Source organism: Theropithecus gelada, chromosome 4, assembly GCF_003255815.1.
Source record: "Theropithecus gelada isolate Dixy chromosome 4, Tgel_1.0, whole genome shotgun sequence".
NCBI lineage: Eukaryota > Metazoa > Chordata > Mammalia > Primates > Cercopithecidae > Theropithecus > Theropithecus gelada.
In genome coordinates this window covers 142,079,716-142,099,429 of record NC_037671.1, presented here as the reverse complement: position 1 = coordinate 142,099,429, position 19,714 = coordinate 142,079,716, and the positions used below count along the sequence as shown (strand labels likewise).

At 41.0% G+C, this 19,714-nt stretch overlaps 1 protein-coding gene across 2 annotated transcripts in view; it reads right to left on the bottom strand.

Annotated features, from left to right (window-relative positions):
* Window positions 1-14,992, bottom strand: part of DCBLD1 (discoidin, CUB and LCCL domain containing 1) — an 86,632-nt gene extending 71,640 nt beyond the window's left edge. The window contains exon 1 of one of the 2 annotated variants that reach the window (XM_025382357.1): window positions 14,709-14,992. In XM_025382357.1, coding sequence (XP_025238142.1) covers window positions 14,709-14,961 — 253 coding nt within the window. In that variant the 5' untranslated portion in view covers window positions 14,962-14,992. The remainder of the gene's footprint in view (window positions 1-14,708) is intronic. The other variant, XM_025382356.1, reaches the window with a different exon arrangement.
* Window positions 14,993-19,714: the final 4,722 nt, after the last annotated feature.

The window sequence follows — 19,714 nt, the reverse complement described above, 5'->3', positions numbered from 1 at the left end:
AGCCAATCCTTTATTTAGTCTACTTTGATTCCATCCACTACGAAAGGAAAACAATAACTTCCCTAAAAAACTACTTCCCTTTGATAAGAAATCATGTTCCACTAAAAGAAAAGCAAAAAGTAAGATATACCTGGTATGGACTAAGTTCTGCAATACTAGAAAGCATGATTAGACTTTAAAAGAAAACTTGTAACTGAATTGTACTTCTTGGAGAATGATTTGGGTGGAGTAAAATGAATAGTGCAAATACACTTTTTAGATTGATTATTAACTAGTCCCTAGAGTAAGACAGAAAACTCAAGCTTTTTAAAAAAATTATTATTATGGCCTATAGTTAGAACAGATTTTTTTTATCACACCCCAAGTAATCACATATGCATACACATGCATAAACAATGAACAAAAATTAAATGATACAATTATTTTATTATATGTAATGCACTGTGATTATTTCCTATTCTATTAGGTTTCATTTTTGTTTTTGTTAAAGCATACTGGTTGTGCCTACTGAAGTGATTTCATCACCTATTAATGGGTCTCAACCTGCAACTTAGGAAAGAGTGCTCTAAAATATCACAAGAGTAAAACCATTTCTAGAAACATGATTTCATTAGTTGTATCCTTGCTCTTCTAATATTCAAGTTACAACAAGTCTCAACACATATACAATCATCCATGTGTGGGTGTGAGAAAATTTCTTCCCATGTCTAAGATCAAGTGAGCTCTTGATGACTACTATCTTTTCAACCACAAAGGAGAGCTTGCAGTTATTACAGAGTTTTGTCTGATGGTAGGGCAAACAGATTTTCCAAGGTATCATTAATTCCATTCTCAGCCTTAGAAACTTTGCTCTTCTTCAATTGTGCTTAGCTTTTTACCTTGCATGCTGTCAGAAGCAAAAGAAAAACAGGGGCAAAAGGGCCTCAGTTGCTATGTGAGGATGAACAAAGGCAAAACAGAACTTGTAATGAAAAAACCAAATAATTATTCAAAATATTTAGTTTTTCTGAAAGGAATAAAGATAATAATACTATGCTGAAAGAAGTTACAGCTATAGACTAGAAACACATGGCCATGTTTTATAAAACTGACAATCTCTTTCAACTTTATTCTCACCACATATAAAATAGATGCTAATGATATGACTAGTGATCTAATGAGGTTGATAATGCTGTTGACTCAGCAGATGAAACATTTGAAAGTAAAATAAAAGGAAACACAAGGAATCTGTCAAAAGTCTCTCCGTGGAAACTTTCAACATTCCTATCAGCTAAAAGTATCACTTAAAATAAATCAATCTGAATGTATGAAAATGAACCAAATCATTTCAAGAGGTCCTATCTATGATTCCTCTCTGATTCCCTAAATAATGTGGGATTACTTCCATCAGTGTCCAAAGACATCGATGATTACCATGTTAAAATATTTAAAAGATTCCTAATTTGCTGCCAATGGAAAAAAATCCCCAAATCTAGCCAATGCTATTCTTTAATGTGCTATATGTAAAATCAGTGAACACTGCAGTTCTTGGTCACTCTCCAGTCTTGAGACTTCTGCTGAAAAGCAAAAGATTAGTAGGAGGCTTGTGGATGTGGGGGAGGAGAGTTGACACACCTATCATTTCCTAATTCATAAATTATTTCCATATACTTGGGAGGTGACAGAGCATAACGGTTACAACCTGGATTCTGGCACAGCCCTGCCTAACACCGGTTTTGTGGCCTTGGGTGAGTCTTTTTACCTCTCTAAGGTAAAACTGAATTCCATCATCTGCAATATAAAGACAACAATAGTGCCCAATTTCATGAGCATTAAAAGGGAGAATGCTAATAAAAGCAAAGTATCAAGCAAAGAGGCAACCATATAGTAAAAGTTCAATACATTAACTGCTACTACTTTTATCTTAAAATTCTACACATTATTAAAGTATCAAAAATATTGCTTTGAATTAGTTGACTTTGTCCAAATGCCATTACCCATTGGCTGTATGATCCTAAGAAATCCCCCATCTAGTGTGTATCAATTTTCCTCATCTGTAAAATTACCAACCATAACTGGGTGTGGTGAAGATGAATGAGGCTGTGTGCGTGTGCTTTAATCGGCTGAGAAAGTCTAATTAGAATGCATTTCCCAGTATTTATCTAATGCCCACTTACTGCTATGTCAGCATGTCCTGAAGTAGACACTGTGGTATTAGTCTGGGCGGTTTACCAGGAGGTTATGCCCTCGCCCTCCTCAAAAGAGCTGCAAGGTCAGTAAGCTTGCAGAATCCCACCTTTTTCTTTACCACAGAACATCTCAAAGCCCTTAGAGTGCACAGTGAAGCTCTGATGCATGTTGCAGTTTACAGCATTTCCCAGAAAACTCTTTCCTCTTGGGGCATCTCCTGGGAGTAGTGTTCTGTGAGACATACTGGTGAACTCCTGGGTTAGACTCTCGCAAGTGGGACACACAGAGACGTCCTATGATAGGGCTTCTGGGATTAAAGATCTTATGTGGAGAAGTGGACTCTGGCCTCTGGAGTTCTAAAAATGGTACTGAAATTATATTATGTGACTCGATTCAAAAGCAAGACTTTTCCCACTGTTGTTGTTAAGTTATAATTGCTTTGTGGGCATCTACAACAAATTGGACACACTGGTTAAGAGAAGTTTCTTAATTTCAAAGACTTTTAAGGAAAAAAAACTTGTTTGTACAGCAAAACAATTCTAAGAGAACTGTTTTATCTCTGTTCAATAGATGCTTAGAATAAGGAAGTCAGAGAAAAGAGGCTGCTGACCTTTGTTACTAATGTCAGGATGCTGATGTAATATCCAAGCTGCCACTGCTTCAGCTGAAGGTAACTCAAGAAATCTTTCCTGCCACTAGAACACGCTATCTTTCTAACCTTGGTTTCATGTTAAATATGCATACTGCCAGTATTCAGATAAAGTATAATGCTGATATTGACTTTTCTCTATGGAGTCCAGAAAATCCAATATTACCATGTAAAGACAAAGTTAAACTGAGTTTTATAAATTAAAACTGTAAACATTTCTCCTTTGCACATAGACGTGAGTCTTCACTTTCACAGATAATAGTTTTTTAAAAATTGAGAGCCAAAAAGTTATTGGGAAAGGAAAAAAATAAAATGATGAAAGGGCCCTTACTAAAAACTAGCATTTACCAGAAATTCGTTGTAAAAAGTAGCAGATACAGTGTTCTAAGGACTTTATATTACCTTATTTAGCCTTCATGACAACCATATCTGATGATAGTTTTTAAAAATTGATTACAAATTATTTCACATATATATACACACACACACATATATATACAGATATACATATACAAAGAGTAATTTCACAAACATCAAAGTGTATACCCAGTAGCTTATAAGATAGGACATCTCCTATACAACAAAACTGAAGCCCACAATACCCTTTCTTCACCACACATCCCTCTTATTATCTCTATTATGTGTGTGAAGGAGTCAAGGCTCTGAGATGCAGAGTAACTCAGCCCATGTGGCTGGGCTGGGATCAGATCCTAACCTGAAACTAGTCTGACTTCAAAGACGATGGAATGGAATCACATGCTCTAAGGCCACTATTGCCTAAGTGGTGACAAAACTGAGGTAGCGATATTTAAGACATTGTCCAACCTCACATTACTGCTGAGCAGCATAACTGACATTTAGTTTTTTGTAGTCATACTCTTTTTGTCTCAAAATTAACATGAGAAAAACAGTCATGTTTAATTAGGAGGGTTTTTTTTTTTGTAAAAATGATGATATGAGAAGTTCTATCATCCCGTTTTTTTAATCATCGAAGTACTCTTTACTAGACTGTTAAGGGAAAGGTCTAATGAGAGGTGCCTATTTTACTTCCAACAAAAGTTGTTCACTTTGCTTAGCTCCTGAAAGATGCTTTGTAAAAGAAGGTGTCAGTGTATTGAAGTGCTGCTTCTCACACTTCAGTATGCAAACGAATCACCTGGGGATCTTGTCAAAATGCAGGGTCTGGAAATACTACATTTCCAAAAAGCTCTTATTAGTGACTATTCTATTGGATCCTGTAAGATATATTCTATTGCCATGAATATTTTTTAAAGTGAAAGAAAATCCTCAAGATAAAAGTTTTTATGGTTTAATTTTAATATCTATTCCTGCAATTGGAACACATCTGTATCTGATACTTATTTTCACTCCAGATTTCATTTATATGTCTAGGACAGACAACAATAAGTTCCAGGATCTATAGTTAAGCCAAAATGACATTTCTGAAACCTGGATAAAAGTGTCAATTCAGAAATTACTTGAGCATTCTGTGGAAAATAAACAAAGAAATAGGATGAGAAGGTTTGTGCAAGCGTAGGTTTATGCACCATATTCAGGGAACAAGCAATCAAGGTTTACTGACAAGAAAATAGCAAATCTCAGTAGGGAGACAGATGGTATCTTATCATACATCTAATAAGGTATGAAACATGAGAGAGAAAAAATAAATCTCATAAAACTCATATCACAGTCCAGTCCTGAAAATTGTACTACTTTTGCACATTCCATATTCTGCACTGCTGGATGTATTGCAATACTCTTAAGCAATGGTTAGCTGCCAGCTGGGACTTTTAAAAAATCTTAGTATTTCTATGGCAAATGTGATCACCTCTAAGAGAAACCAAAGACTGTGAATTTCAGGCTTAATTGCATAAGTAACCCCCTCAAACTGTGTTCCCCCATGACTTCTTTCCTAACTTTTTCTCCCCTGGATAGGAACATATGATGGGTATCCTTGGAGACAAAGGGCAGGAAACCATTTCAACGCATTTAGAATTGTAAGGTACGTGCCTGGGTTCCACTTCGGACACACAAAGTAAATGTGTCTTGGTAAATAATTGTTTCTCTGAATCTCAGTTCCCTCAACAGCTCTCAGAATTGTTGGGATTAAATTCGATGTAAAAAACATACAATGATTCAAAATACATATGAAGATAGAGGTTTAAAATTTGTCTATATGAAAAACCAGACTGGACAAGCAACAACAGTGATTGGATGCTTAAACCCTAGAGTGAATTGTTGATGGGGAAGTACTTTTATTGAGTAAGAAACTAACATTCCAAAAATTACTTGTAAGTCATAGAGAAATGGCAGTTTTATAATGGAGAGATCAATGTGTCACTTCTTAAAGTCACTGGTGATTCTGAGCATCACTAAAAGTGGAGCAATAATCACAATAATAATAATATATGCGTCCTATTGTGATACAATTAGAAGTACATAGCACCTTTGAGTACTTTTACCAAAAACACTTAGTCTGAATCTAATCAAGTCGTTAGGTCAGATTTCGGGCTTATACAGAAATACACGGATAATGCACCAAGTAAAAGATAAACTACTCTGAAGTGGTGAGTACACTGTAGGATGTGAGCTGTGTCACAGAACAACTGAACCTGGTTTCCTTGCAGGAAAAGAAAAAGTATGTGGGTGGGGGTCAGCAACAGATTAAAAGTGACTAAAGAGACATAATAACTAATATGTAGACCTTGTTTGGATCCTTGTTTGTACAAACCAGAGGTTAAAAGACATGTCTAGGACAGCTTGGGAAATGTGAATATGACTTGAGTATTAGATGATATTAAAGAACAACTATTAGTGTTCTTAGGTGTGCTCATAACATTGTGGCTATGCAAGGAAATATTTAGAGATTCAAATGAAATAGGAAAAAAGTCAAGAAATCCTTAATAAATTTTTAGTTTATTAACAGATTTTGGAGTCTCAAAAGACTTGTAGACCCTTCTGAGCCGGCAGCAACAGTAGGGACAGGGCCATTTCTCTGTCTGCAATAGGCCATCTCTTATTTTAGTCTCTTGGCAAAGCCCCGGAGCTTTCCAGGGATCCCAAAAAAATGGTGGGCAGGGTGGGGGCAAACTTTGGTTCATTTTATTCTCAAAATGAGCAGCCTCCATTCTAAAATCCTCAGAATGGAAGCATTCAATACATGAACCTCATGTTCTAGTGGTCCCATGGGTTATTAAGTCTCTACAAGTTTTCTCTTTTGGGCTGAAATCAACCACATTTTCATATGAGGTAAACTTTCTTTTGTGAAAAGCAATAAAAAGGCCGAATTAAATCCACTCAGCCATTTAAAAGTTAGGCAACAAAACGCACAGATGTTTATCTATTTTCCCTGTAGGAAAGTTTACGCCTTGGTAATTCAAATTTAACTGGACATCACACTTTTAATATCCTTTTGTCTTGTTTTCTGTCAGAAATAGTGAAATAAAGATTTTCTTTCCTTTGTTTTTCAAGAATACTGTGCTTCATAAAAATCATTTACACACCACCTTTAAGCACAGCCACTAAATGTGCTCAAATGCAAAAATGACGCTATATATATTATTAGTTTTCAAGGATTTTAATTTTGTGATGAAAGAAAATAAAGACTATTCTTTTTCAGTAAATGTAAACATGTTGAACACTGAATAAAAAGGCCACAATAGCAGTTATAATTTGAGTTTGAAGATGCTGACTATAAAAAGTAATGTGGGTCTCAACAAAGATAAACTCCAAATAGTCTAGCAATGAACAAGCCTGATCCATTCAAATGAAGAATCTCACCAAAGAAGGATAAAAAAATACACCTTAACTTTCTGACACTTAGTATATTTAAACTTATGTGCTTTTCTCAAATAAAGTATGAACAGGCAAATTATTTCTGACTCCCTTAGTAAGAAAGAGTTATTTGAATAACATAAAACAAAAACATTGACAAGACACATCGATTATAAGTTTGCCCAGACAAAAATTCCACCTTCCCATTATATATTTCTCAGTAGCAATAAATGACTTAGAAATAAGTTTTTGGTTTACTTCAAGGCAAATTCTAAAATAAATAAAAAGATGCAATTTTTCCAAGTAACAAAAACTTTCAATAAAACATAGGTTTAAAAAAGCAGAATATAAAAGCATACACAGACTAGGTAGCAGAGGGGGGAACCTAGGTATTAGTTTTATTGTTGTTCTTTATACCTTTATTTATAGTCTATAATTTTGTGTCTACATAATATTCAATAAAAACAATAGTAAATGTGTATGTACACACATGTATTTGCTATAGGGGTGTGTGTGTGTGTGTATTTACAAGAATATATAGAACCAAAACATGTCCTCAATGGTCCTATGTGTAACAGTTTCCAAGATTATGATATATCAGGACAATGTTATTTATTGACACCCTACTTTGTTTCACAACTACTCTGCTTCTGTTGTAAGCATTAGGGAAGATCATTGGGAAAGTAGGGAAGAAAGCTGCAATCTAAGAGAAATTTATTCTTTTTTGTTTTTTAAAAAAGAAGCTCAAGCACAGCTCTATTTTTAAAAGGGAGGCGGTATGGGGGTAACACAGAGCTACTTAAGCTGTTACCTTATTTCAGTATTATCCTTTGCAGCTTTTCCTACAAAAAGATCTACCTAGCCTAAAATTATTGTTGATACGGTTTGCATGTTCTGTCCCCTCCAGATCTCATGTTGGAATATGATCCCCAATGCTGGAGGTGGAGCCTGGTGAGAGGTATTGGATCATAGGGACAGATCCCTCATGAACGGCTTGGCACCATCCCCTTGGTGATGAGTGAGTTCTTGCTATTACTTCACACAAGAGCTGGATGGTTAAGAGCATCTCTCTTGCTCTGTTTCTCACTATGTGATGCACGCGCTTCTCCTTCTCCTTCTGTCATGATTGCAAGCTTCCTGAGGCCCTCACCAGAGGCCAACCACATGCTTATGCTATGCCTGTACAGCCTGCAGAAGCTTGAGCCAAATACACCTATTTTCTTTATAAATTTCCCAGCCTCAGATATTCTCTCATAGCAACACAGAACAGACTAATGCAATCATATATAATTATATACAAGACACAAGACATTTCTGCAAATATTAGGTGTATTACTACACAGCATGTAGCTCCTAAGGAAACAGCTAATGAGATTAATAAATCAAGTAGAAATGGCAGTAAACAGTAAAGTCATACACGACAATATGGCTTAACACAGTGCTGATGTCACAAATGCCTAGACACTGTCCCCAAATGATCTTTGAGGGGAAGTAGGCACCTGATGCCCTAAATGTGTAAGCATTAGCAGACCGTAGGGGACCCCTGGTCTAAATCAGGGGATCATTTGCTCCTCCCTCTAATCTCAAGACTGCCAGTCCCTCACTCATGGCAGTTTTCCTGCTGTTGCCTGTAAAAGGGTCTTTCTTGGAGATTCCCAGTTCTTTTCAGAATTGAATTTAGTTATTTTCTTTTTCCTTTTTCTTTTTGAGACAAGGTCTCACTCTGTTGCCCAGGCTGGAGTATGGTGGCACCATCACAGCTCACTGCAACAGCTGCCTCCCGGGCTCAAGGGATCCTCCCACCTCAGCTTCCGGAGTAGCTGGGACTACAGGCGTGTGCCACCACGCCTGGCAATTTTTTGTAGAGACAGCGGTTTTGCCATGTTTCCCAGGCTGGTCTGGAACTCCTGGACTCAAGTGATTTGTCCACCTCAGCCTCCTAAAGTTCTGGGATTACAGGAGTTAGCCGCCCCGCCCAGCCTAGTTATTTTCTTAAATACATGCACAGTGTTTCCTAACGCTCCACAATAGCCATATATACAATTTCTGTTTAAAATAACATAGTGAATATTATCCTCCTTTCAATTCTTTCAAATCTCAACCACAGCATTTATGCGCTGACTCAGGAACTAGTTATCTGGAGCCAGCTATGTGCCAGGCACCGTACTGAGTGCTAGTGGTGAAAGAAGAGGCTGAGATTCATCTCTGCTTTCATGGATCTTAGGGAATCCTGCAATGTTTATCCCCCAACCCCTGAAAACCCCTCCTCTTCAACTCCCACTGAAAGGCAAATTTGGCAGTTGGTTCTAGATTCAGCATACCAGGGCTCACAGTCACGACTCTATTTCCACATCGGGTAAGAAGTCATCACATGGGTTTGTTTTATTTTTCCCATAAATTAAGTCTCCCTCACCCAGTAAAGCAAACAACTATTTTTTTAATATACAAAGCAGACAATGAACATCTGGAAGATGACATCCACATGACTCCTCAGTTTGCAAAAAAGCAAAACTACTCCTCGGTCTAATGAAAAAAAACAATCTGAAATTCTGGCTATATTTTTCCCTTCACCCTCAATGCCAAATTTCTAATATGCCAGAATGAATTTCTCTATTTTACATACATACTTTCAGACTTTTACATTCAACGTTGGATTAGACATACAATTTCATTACTTTGCTGTGTCCAGGTTTTAATTTCTTTTCTTTTTTAATTTGAGACTGGGTCTTGCTCTGTCTCCCAGGCTGGAATACAGTGGCCCAATCTCAGCTCATTGCAACCACTGTCTCCCGGGCTCAAGAGATCCTCCCACCTCAGCATCCCAAGTAGCTGGGACCACACGACACCACCACACCTGGCTAGTTTTGTTCTATTTTCGCTAGAGATGGGTTTTCGCCATGTTGCTCAGGCTGGTCTCAAACTCCTGAGCTCAAGTCTGCCTCAACCTTCCAAAGTGCTGGGATTATAGGTGTGAGCCGCCTCCAGCCGGTTTTGCTTTCTTAACTAGAGTGAGGTTTGAGTCTTACAGGGCAGGAACTGTGTTTTCACTGCCTTCTCACCCCATCCTCACTAAGTCCCCATCGCCTATTGAGCCCCCAGTATGGTCACTGTTCAAGGCACAAAACTCCTCATGGACCTTATACTCTAGTAGGAGGAAGGCAGACAATTTAAAGTGTAAATTATACACTTTGTTGGAAAAGCGTAAGTGCTCCAGAGCAGTGGTCCCCAACCTTGTTGGCAACAGAGACCAGTTTCGTGAAGGACAATTTTTCCATTTATGGGGATGGGTTGGAGGGGGATGGTTTCAGGATGAAACTGCTCCACCTCAGATCATCAGGCATTAGATTCTCATAAGGAGCATGGCAACCTAGATGCCTCAAACACGCAGTTCACAATAGGGTTCAAGCTCCAATGAGAATCTAATGCCTGGCTGATCTGACAGGAGGCGAGCTCAGGTGGTAATGCTCCATCACCTGTTGCTCACGTCCTGCTGTGTGGCCCGGCTCCTAACGGGCCACTGACAGGCACCAGTCTGCGGCCCAGGGCTTAGGGATCCCTGCTCTAGATAAAACTGAAAGCTAAGAAGGGGAACATGGAGTTCTGGAAATGAAGAGAGGGTTTCAAGTGGTTAGGAAAGTTCTCCCTGAGATGGCAACATCTAAACAAACACTGAAGGAGGAGCAAGCTTTGTGGATATTTGTGGAATAAGACTATTCCAGGCAGAGAGAACAGCAAAGGTTCTGATGTAGAATGGTGCCTGTCATTTTGGAGAAATAACAAAACAAAAACAAAAACAAAAACAAAAACAAAACAAAAAAAATACGGCTAGAGGCCTGAGTATGGGGGAGCATTTCAGGGAATGAGGTCAGAGGGGCAGTGGAGGGGACAGAACAAAGAGGCCTCAATATTTGTCAAATCAATAGTAATAAACAGTAATGAATACTACGATAGCTAACATTTATTGATTTATTTATTTTAATAAAGAAAAATAACTAATTGCTCTAATATGTACAGAGTTGACTTCATGCTTTAAGACACACATAGAAATAGGTCTAAAACGCCATGGGATATATTTCCCAGAACGAATTTTTTTTTCTGCTTTAACACAACTAAAACCTTTGCTAAATGCTGCAATTAAATTAATGCCCCCATGTGTCTTAAAAATAAGACGTAATTCCTCATAAATGTCAGATGCCTTACTTGTTTCCAAGTTGTGGTTTTTTTAAATATGATTTTCAAGTCTGTGGCAGTTCTACAAGGCTAAAGGGTTCAAATTGTAACATGAAAAGTTAATAAAAGCCGTTTGGGACATTATTCAGAGTTCGAATTCTGCTTTAAACATATCATTTGATTTGTTTAATGAATTCTTTAACATAACCTCTTTCCTCTCTGAAATATTAATATATAACTTACTGTTTCTGAGTGTACAAATTATATCTACCAGAGCCAAAAGATATTGTACATATTGTTCTGCTGGCTTGTTCCCTTTTTTCTGCTGTATTTTCATTTAAAAGGCATCCTTACATACAGAAATAAGGATGCCAAGAGAGCTGGGCTTGATAAACAAAATTAATTAGTAGACGCAGCAGATGTACACCTTTATAAAGAATGTCAGTAGGCTCTTTATTACTTGGTTTCCACTAGTTAGGAAGTAATTTGAAAATATATCCTAAACACAAAGAGATTGTTCAGTTCAACTCAAGGAACACTGAGCACCTTTGTCAGATACTAGGAAGACAAAGACTATATAGTCGCAGTCTCTGCCCTCAGGATCTTAGAGTCTACAAGGCTGGCTGTCCAGATGAGACAAGAGAAGGGTAAGTGCACACACTGGTACAGAAGGTGACTGAATAAACTTGTGCTGACTTCTGAAAAAGCCACTCACCTAAAACATCATCTATCAGTTGATCCTATGTCTAACCCAAAATAAATGACAGATGATTTAACAGCAGACCTTCTAAATAACAAATTAAGAGTTGGGCAGAGGGTTTTGAAGAATTTTTAAGTATGCAAGATTTGAATCTATACTTAGAAGTTTCCTCAGAGGTCAAGCGCTCATTTTGATTCTTCATTTATATCACAAGGGGGAAAACTTTAGCTAATAACCATTTGCAAATCTTGTGGTGGACAGAGAAGCAGAGAGTTTTAGGTTGCAGAAATTCATTACACAAATGAAGGGTATTTTATGCTACAAAAATCTATGTCAGGGTAAATTTGGACTAAATCCAGACCTATGAATTTATACAAGTTGAATAAAAACTAATGATCAACTTAATGTCTTATTATCAAAGGTCAAAATTATGTGAAACAGTCTATGTAAATATGTACCTTTAGTTAAGTGGATCCAGAGGAACAGGGCCATAAGGAGCCGAAATAATCCCAAGCTCTGGCCACTAAACCCAAATGCCTGGGAGCTGGCTGGCTGCAAACAGCGGGAGGGGTGGACACTTTTTTAAAAATGTAATTCAAGAGAAACACCAGATAGGCAAACAGTTGCCCTACAAAGGACCCAGTATAGCTTTATGAGGTCATCAGACTCTGACACACAAAAATTTAATTAATTGTACTGATTAGGCTTATAAACATTGAGGTTAAATTATGGCATTTGTTTCCTAAAACCATACAATAAATAAAAGTCTAACACGAAATTGCTTGTAACACAGATGGTAGCATTTTATCACAACCCTAACATTATAAAATGTTTTCACGGTCTCATAGCTGATTAGAATCAGAATTACCTGAGGTAACTTTTTCCAAGTGTATATTCCCAAGCTTCACCCACTAGAATTTGATTCAAAATAAGGGGTGGGAACTTTACATCTCTAGGGAGATGCGTGATCAGATAGGTTGGGAAGCTTGGGAGAACCAAGAAGCACCAGGTTAAGCTGACTACAAAAACAATGAAACTGAAATGCAAAAATTGCTATTTTCTTCTCGCCAAAAACAGACAAAGCTGCTCTCTCCTAAACACTGAAAGCACTACTATCATTTATGACCACCATCCAATTAGATAGCCAAAAGTATATCTCAAGATCTAAAAATAGGAGTGCATGCTTAACTCCGTGAAAACTCAAAAAATAAGTGACCAAGTGCTAGTTGGGAAAATCACAGATGTGAGAAATATTCAAAAATAATATTCAAAAGTAACTGATATATCACTCAAGAAGTATCAGCACTGGAATTCCTAGATGTGTTTCAGTAAATGTCTCAAATCTAAGCTTTACTCTTTGTGTGTGATTGAATATCTGCTCCTTCACTGGTTCTTTTAACATCCTGAACATATAGGATGTTTCATGGAAACTCCAATGATACTATCTTCTTCCATCAGTCAACTGCAATAAAGTTTCAGATTTGAAGCCCAGTAAGAATCTAAGCAACTACATGCCTGTTGTCCCAGCACTTTGGGAGGCCCGGGTGGGCGGATCACTTGAGCTTAGGAGTTCAAAACCAGCCTGCGTAATATAGCTAAACCCTGTCTCTATAAAATATACAAAAATTAGCCAGGTGTGGTGGGATGCCCCTGTAGTCCCAGCCACTCAGGAGGCTGAGGCGGGAGGATGGCTTGAGCCCAGGAGGTTCAGGCTGCAGTGAGCTGAGATTGTGCCACTGCATTGCAGCCTGGGCGACAGAGTGAGACCCTGTCTCAAAAATAATAATAATGATAATAATTTTTAAAAAAGAATCTAAGCAATCACACTTGTTCCTAGAGAACTGCTCTCACAAAGTGCCCAGTTAACAGCCTGGATGACCATACAAAATTTAAAACTTTATTGGGAAAGATTAAGTGACAGCTTTGGCCAGATTAGTACAGGAACACACTGTTGGAACGATTCTCACAGACATATAGTATTAAAGGTGCACCTTCAAACAGTGAGTTGAGAAAAAAATAAAAATATTTAAAACATCCATTATAAAAGTCCTACGCATTTAACAAAATCTTACGTATTTGTTGTAATTTTACAGTCTGCCTAGTACTGTGCTACAGTACCAGACAAAATAACTTCAGGGTTTTAGGGATTTTGTTTTTTAAACAAACTGGTATGTCACATAAACTTAGGAACCACCACCACCATCTCGAGTATCAATGTTTCAGAATGGAGGCATAGTTCAGTGAAAAAAAAAAAAACGCCAGCACCGGTTTTAGTCTTGATTGTTGTTTCACCAGAAAGCACGGTGGCTGGGGGAGCTGTCAAAGTACTCCGGATAGACTCAGAGCCATTAAATAAGCTCAGGCATTTAGGGCCAGGAGCAAGGGAGGAGAGGAAACACTGAAACAACTCGGCAGAAAGCTGGCCCTTGCTATGAAAAAAAAAAAAAAAACCAAAAAACACTGATTAATGAGGATGAATGAAACAGGGACACCCAGGGCTGGTTAACGGGGTTGCTGCTTTAATCTGCTGGACAGACAGAGTGTAAACTCGGTTGTGGGTTAATTAGGTCTAACTCCAAGTCAAAGACCAGCTCCAGAGAAAAAGCAGCCTGGCTGAGAGTCTACCCGCTCAGATACACAGGAAGCCACAGGATTCCAACTTGCGGCGCCAGCAGGACACTCGGGAGGAGGTGGCAGCACCGCCTGCTCGCCCGCGTCCAAGGCCAACCTCGGCAAACGTGCCCCGGCCATTCCGCACGAGCCCAGAACACACACGCCAGGATTCCAACCCCGCGCGGGAGGAGCAGCGGCAGGGAGGGCAGGGCCCAGCGCCGGCAGAGGAGCGGCTTTGTCAAAAGGCGGCTGGAGAGAACCCGCCCTAAACACGGCTGTCCCCTAAGGCGACCCTCGGGGTCAGGTCACTTCTCACGGGGCCAGCAGAGTCAGGAAGTCTGGAAACTAAGTGAAATGGGCTGGGGGGCGGCGAAGAAAGTGCAGAGACGCCAGGTTGATTCTCTGGTTTGGGGGGAAGGAAGGAGTTTGGTGGGGGAGCGATACGTAATGCAGTAACCTACTTCGCCCCCAGCCCCGCGGGCAGAGCCGGACTCCGCGGATAGCAGGCAGCGAGCCCGACTTCCTCCCGCGCTCCGTCCCCCGAGGCCCGGCCCGGCCCGCCCCGCAGCCCGCAGCCCGCAGCCCGCCCCCGGGGCCCCGGGTCCCGCCGCCAGCCGGACGCTCTCCACTCACCCAGCTCCTCCGCCTGCAGCCGGAGCGGGGCGCAGACCGTGAGCAGCAGGGCCAGGAGGCCCGGCCCGGCAGCCCGCGCCAGCGCGCCGCCGCCGCGGGCGCCGGGCACCATGACCCCGCTGGGCGCCAGCTTGGCAGGCTCGGCCTCCCCTCGACGGACCCCGCGCCGCGGCTGCCGGGGCCGCGCCGCCTCCTCCGCGGCAGAGCGCGGCGCCGGGACGGGGCGCAGCCGCTGCCCCGCACCGAATCCCATTGGGGCGGCTTTGAGCCCAGCCCTGCGGGGGCGTCTCCCGCCCCGCCCCTCCCCTCCCCGCCCCGCACGTCGGCCCCCAGAGGAGGAAGTCGCGCTCCCAGGCAGTGACCTACGGCGAGGCCGGAGGCGAGCCAGGCGCCGCCCGCGCTCCCCTCCACGTATCTGGCGCTCCCTGCTGCGCTCCTTCCTTCCCCTCCTCCCCACCTGCACCAGTACACGTGAACCTGCTAGGCAGCAGGACACCTCGCCGCCGGACCCGCCCCTCGCCGCATGGTGCGCGGGGAGTCCTTCCTGGAGGGGCTGAGTCCGCGGCGGTGCCTTGGAAGGCTGCCCCCTCCAGGGTTTTGCCAGCCCGCGGGGATGGGCATGCCAAGGATAGCAACACCGAGGGACTCGAAATATTTTGATGATAGGATGATGACAGTGCCAAGTAGGACCTTCACTCATTCATTCATTCAAAAGTTACTCAGTTCAGCAGTGTGCTTGTCAGGAGCAGGGCTAAACCCATGTGGCACTTGCAGACGTTAAAAATAATCAGGCAAGTATTCAATGCAAATTGCAATCAGTGACATGAAGGGTGCTGTTGAAGCACATTTAGAGAGCTCTAATTAGATGGCGGGTAACGGGGGTGAGGGCGGGAATCAGCTAGGAAAGGCCTATGTGGCATCAAAGCTGAGATTAAAGCAGGAGCCAAAACAGACCAGTTGTGCAAAGAAGCTGGAGGAAAGGGCCAGGTGGCTGAAGCACGGTGAACAGGTGGATACACGGTCAGATGTAGAAGCTACTGTACAGAGTAGGGGCCAGGACGTGCAGTTAACAACCTCAAGGATGTTTAACTTGATCTTCGGAGCAGTGAGCAGCCACGGAAGGTTCAGAAGGGACAAGGACTCCACCCGGTGATCCTCTGAGGAGCTGCCTACCGAGAAGGGTTTGGGGAGGGCAGATTGGAGAGTGGAGAATTACAAGGTTATTACTGAGTAGTTGAATAGGGTGGTGGCTGTGGAAAGTGACAAGGACAGATTAAATATGCATTTTAAGGACTATCTCACGTCTCTGGTCCCCTGCAGTCCCCATTTACTTCCTCTGCGCACTGCCCTCACCTTCGCATCACCGCGCAGCACGCTGAAGGTTCACCTAGAGGTGCAGCGCAGGGAAGCAAGGAGGCGGAGAGGAAGAAACAGCCCCTCCAATGGCAAATACTGGCCCCTCGTGATGTTTGGATACCCTAGACAGACTCATTTCATACATGCGTTCCTTTTTTCCTCTTTCTTTTCTTTTTTTAACTAAATAAACAAGCTGATAAAATCTCAAATGAGATTGTCTTTGGGGCTTTGCTTTCTCTGAGGCAGCATATGTTAGGGGAAAGAACTTGGGCTTTAAAAATGGAGAGAATCAAACTGGGTATATTTGTGTATATTAAGTGTATACTGAATGTATATATTAAGTTCTATCATGTAGAGAAAGTACCTAACTGAATGTGTATAATAAGTTGTAGTATGTAAAGTACCTAATACATGGTAGGTTTTACCATTTTTTAATATAAAGTAAATTCACGCCCATAAGAATATTGAGTATTCTTACACTCAAAAACATAAAATGATACTTTGATACATTGAATCTCCTCCTAACTTCAGTTTACCCTTTTTTCTTGTTTCTCTTCTTTCTTTTTTGCTTTTTTCTTTTTTTTTCCCGAGACGGAGTCTTGCTGTGTCGCCCAGGCTGGAGTGCAGTGGCCGGATCTCAGCTCACTGCAATCTAAGTGAGTTTGGGCAGCTGCTTCCAGGCTCTAACAGGTTTGACACTGTGAGCTATGAATGAAGCAAAGACAATGGGGAGTATTGTTTGCCAGTGAGGAATTCATAATGTGAGGCAGGTGGGGTTTCAGGGGTCACCCCCCCTTTTTTTTTTAATCTCAGTCAATACCTTGATGGGAATGGAATTATCTGCTGTACACCTGAATCCTGAGCCAGATAAGGGGAAAGATTTAGAATCTGGTAACAAGAAACAGAAAGACCAGCCAGATCTTATTGGTTTCATCATGCCATTCCTTCCTTGAAATATAAAATCTCTAGTTAAGAAAATCATAATAAAGGAAAAATGTAAAAATACAACAGATTATCAAATATATATACCTGAGAGGTGTGTGTGTGTGTATACACACACATATATATATGTATGTATCGTTTTTAGAGAAAGGGCCTTACCATGTTGCCCAGCTGGAGTGCAGTGTCTATTCACAGGCCTGATCATAGTGCACTACAGCCTCCAACTCCTGAGCTCAATCCTGCTGCTTCAGCCTTCTGAGTAGCTGGAACTACTGTATATTTTTGTATACAATGAAATAAGCCTTGTTGAATTAACATACTTGTTTTAATCTTGAGAAGATTCCATTTTGATTTTTTTAAATGATGCATGATGGAATCCCAGAACCAAGTTCCATTAAGAAAAATTATACTTGTTAGGATCTATCTATAAACATTTCACATACTGAGATGGGAACTATCTCTACGGAAGTGTCTCTCATAGGTTATTTCACTTTTAACCCATCCCCCCCTTGCCATCCAGTCTTTATTTTGCATATCTTACTGCAATTTATGCTTACATTTGCCAGCTCTTCTGTAAAAATACATAACAGCTGGTCAGGAGCTGCCTTATTTTATATTATAAATTATGTGCTCTGTCTTGCTTAGGTAAGACAGAATTTAAACAGAACTGCAAACCTAGTATGATTCTAAATAGTTAGATAGCTTCAAAATAGATTGTAGTCCAGTTCAATGACCTACTTCAATCTATCCTTAACATTTAGTAACCCTGCCTGAGACTCTATGAGGAAAACTATCTCAGCTATAAAACTGAAGCCCTTATAGATGTCTGATATGGTTTCAATCTGTGTCCCCACCCAAATCTCAAGTTCATTTGTAATTCTCAATGTTTTAGACATTTTCCATATGTGAAACAACATGACGACGGTACAATAAAAATACAGTTACCTTCTCTTCCTCATTTATGATCTGATAAAAATTTGAGAAAGTTAATTACACAGACAAAATGAATTATATAGATTGACAAGCACAATGATAGAAGAGGTGCAGGGTACCATGGAATCACAGAAGAAGGGCATATAACCCAGATTTTAAAAGTCTGGCAGGGCCTGAGAGAGGTGAAGATATTAATTAGAAAGAAAACAATGTTTGTTAGACAAGGAAAAGATATTATTTTAAAAGCTCAGAAACAGAGATCACAGGGTGCTTATAAAGATTGAACCTGGCCAGGTGCGGTGGCTCATGCCTGTAATCCCAGCATTTTGGGAGGCCAAGACGGGCTGATCACCTGAGGTCAGGAGTTCGAGACCAGCCTGGCCAGCATGGCAAAACCCCATCTCTACTAAAAATACAAAAATTAACCAGACATGGTGGTGGGCACATGTAATCCCAGCTACTCAGGAGACAGAGGCAGGAGAATCACTTGAACCCAGGAGGCAGAGGTTGCAGTGAGCCAAGATCATGCCATTATACTCCAGCCTGGGCGACAGAGCGGGAGCGAGACTCTGCCTCAAAAACAACAAAACAAAACAGTTCATCTGTGAACTTGAGCCTACTTCATCAGTGAACTTGCGCCTGAATACAGAGTGGGAGGCAGGAGCAGAATCTGAGGGTTCCCGGGGGTAATGGGAAGCAGGGAAAGTGTAGAAACTTGTTCAGATTTGCATTGCAATAGGTGTCAAGATTACGGCAATAGAGGAGCAATCAGGCTCAACTTTGAATTCAGGGATTTCTAACCAGTAAGCAGGGTGAGGGGGTCCGTCACAAAAAATCACTAGGAGGAGACATCAGGGATAGAGGGGATTCTTATAAAGTGGCTTAATGGGATTCTTGCTGAATTCCGGTTCAAGGACTTATATGTCAAAGACAAGGGAGGAGAAACTTGATCCAATATAGAGGGTGGGGGATTCTCTCTGAACTAACTTAGCAGAATTCTTGCTATAGCTGGACTAGGCAGGCCAAAGACAGGGTTCAAGGACAAGGCCTAGATAAAAAGAAGGCTCAGGGGAGCTTGACTGTTTGGTCACAGAGAGTCTTTGTCACCCCCATGTGGATATTTTTGCCACAAGCACTAAACAGCTAGGCTACAAAGGTCAGACCCCTCCCTCCCTGTGGCAGAGCTCAGCAGGGCACGGTCAACACTTCCCTCCCAAAGCAGCCTTTCTCTAACTTCCATTTCTGATAAAACTTACCATTGTCCTGCGATTCCTTCTTTAGGCATTCTATTGAGGCAAGCAGGCTGTCTCCTATCCAGGCTTTCTCCCTTATTCCGTCATTGTGTTTGATTCAGTATTCATTGATTTATGGTATAGCTTTCCAGGGCCAGCCCTATTTTTAAATTCTAGTTGCCTCTGTACTACCTGCGATACATTTGTGTCCTTTCAAGAAATAGGTTTTAAAGAAGTTTCATATACTTGATCTGAGTTGGTTCTTATGACAACCCCCGGACAGCTGTTTCCTAATTGTTTCTCTTTCTCTTCTTTCTGTTTTCTGACTTTTCTGTTAGGTTAACTGTCCACTCTTTCATCTTGCCCAGAGACCACATGTTGAAAAATGTCCTTGGGAGCTTGACCTTGTAACCATGTGGCGGTACTTTCTCTTGGTCTCCGCCATCCAGGGAACAGGAATTTGGGAGTTCATGTCATAGTTATTCCCAAAGTTTATGCCTTTGCAAGCTCAAAATTGGCTGCTCTAGGCTCCTTCTGGAAAGT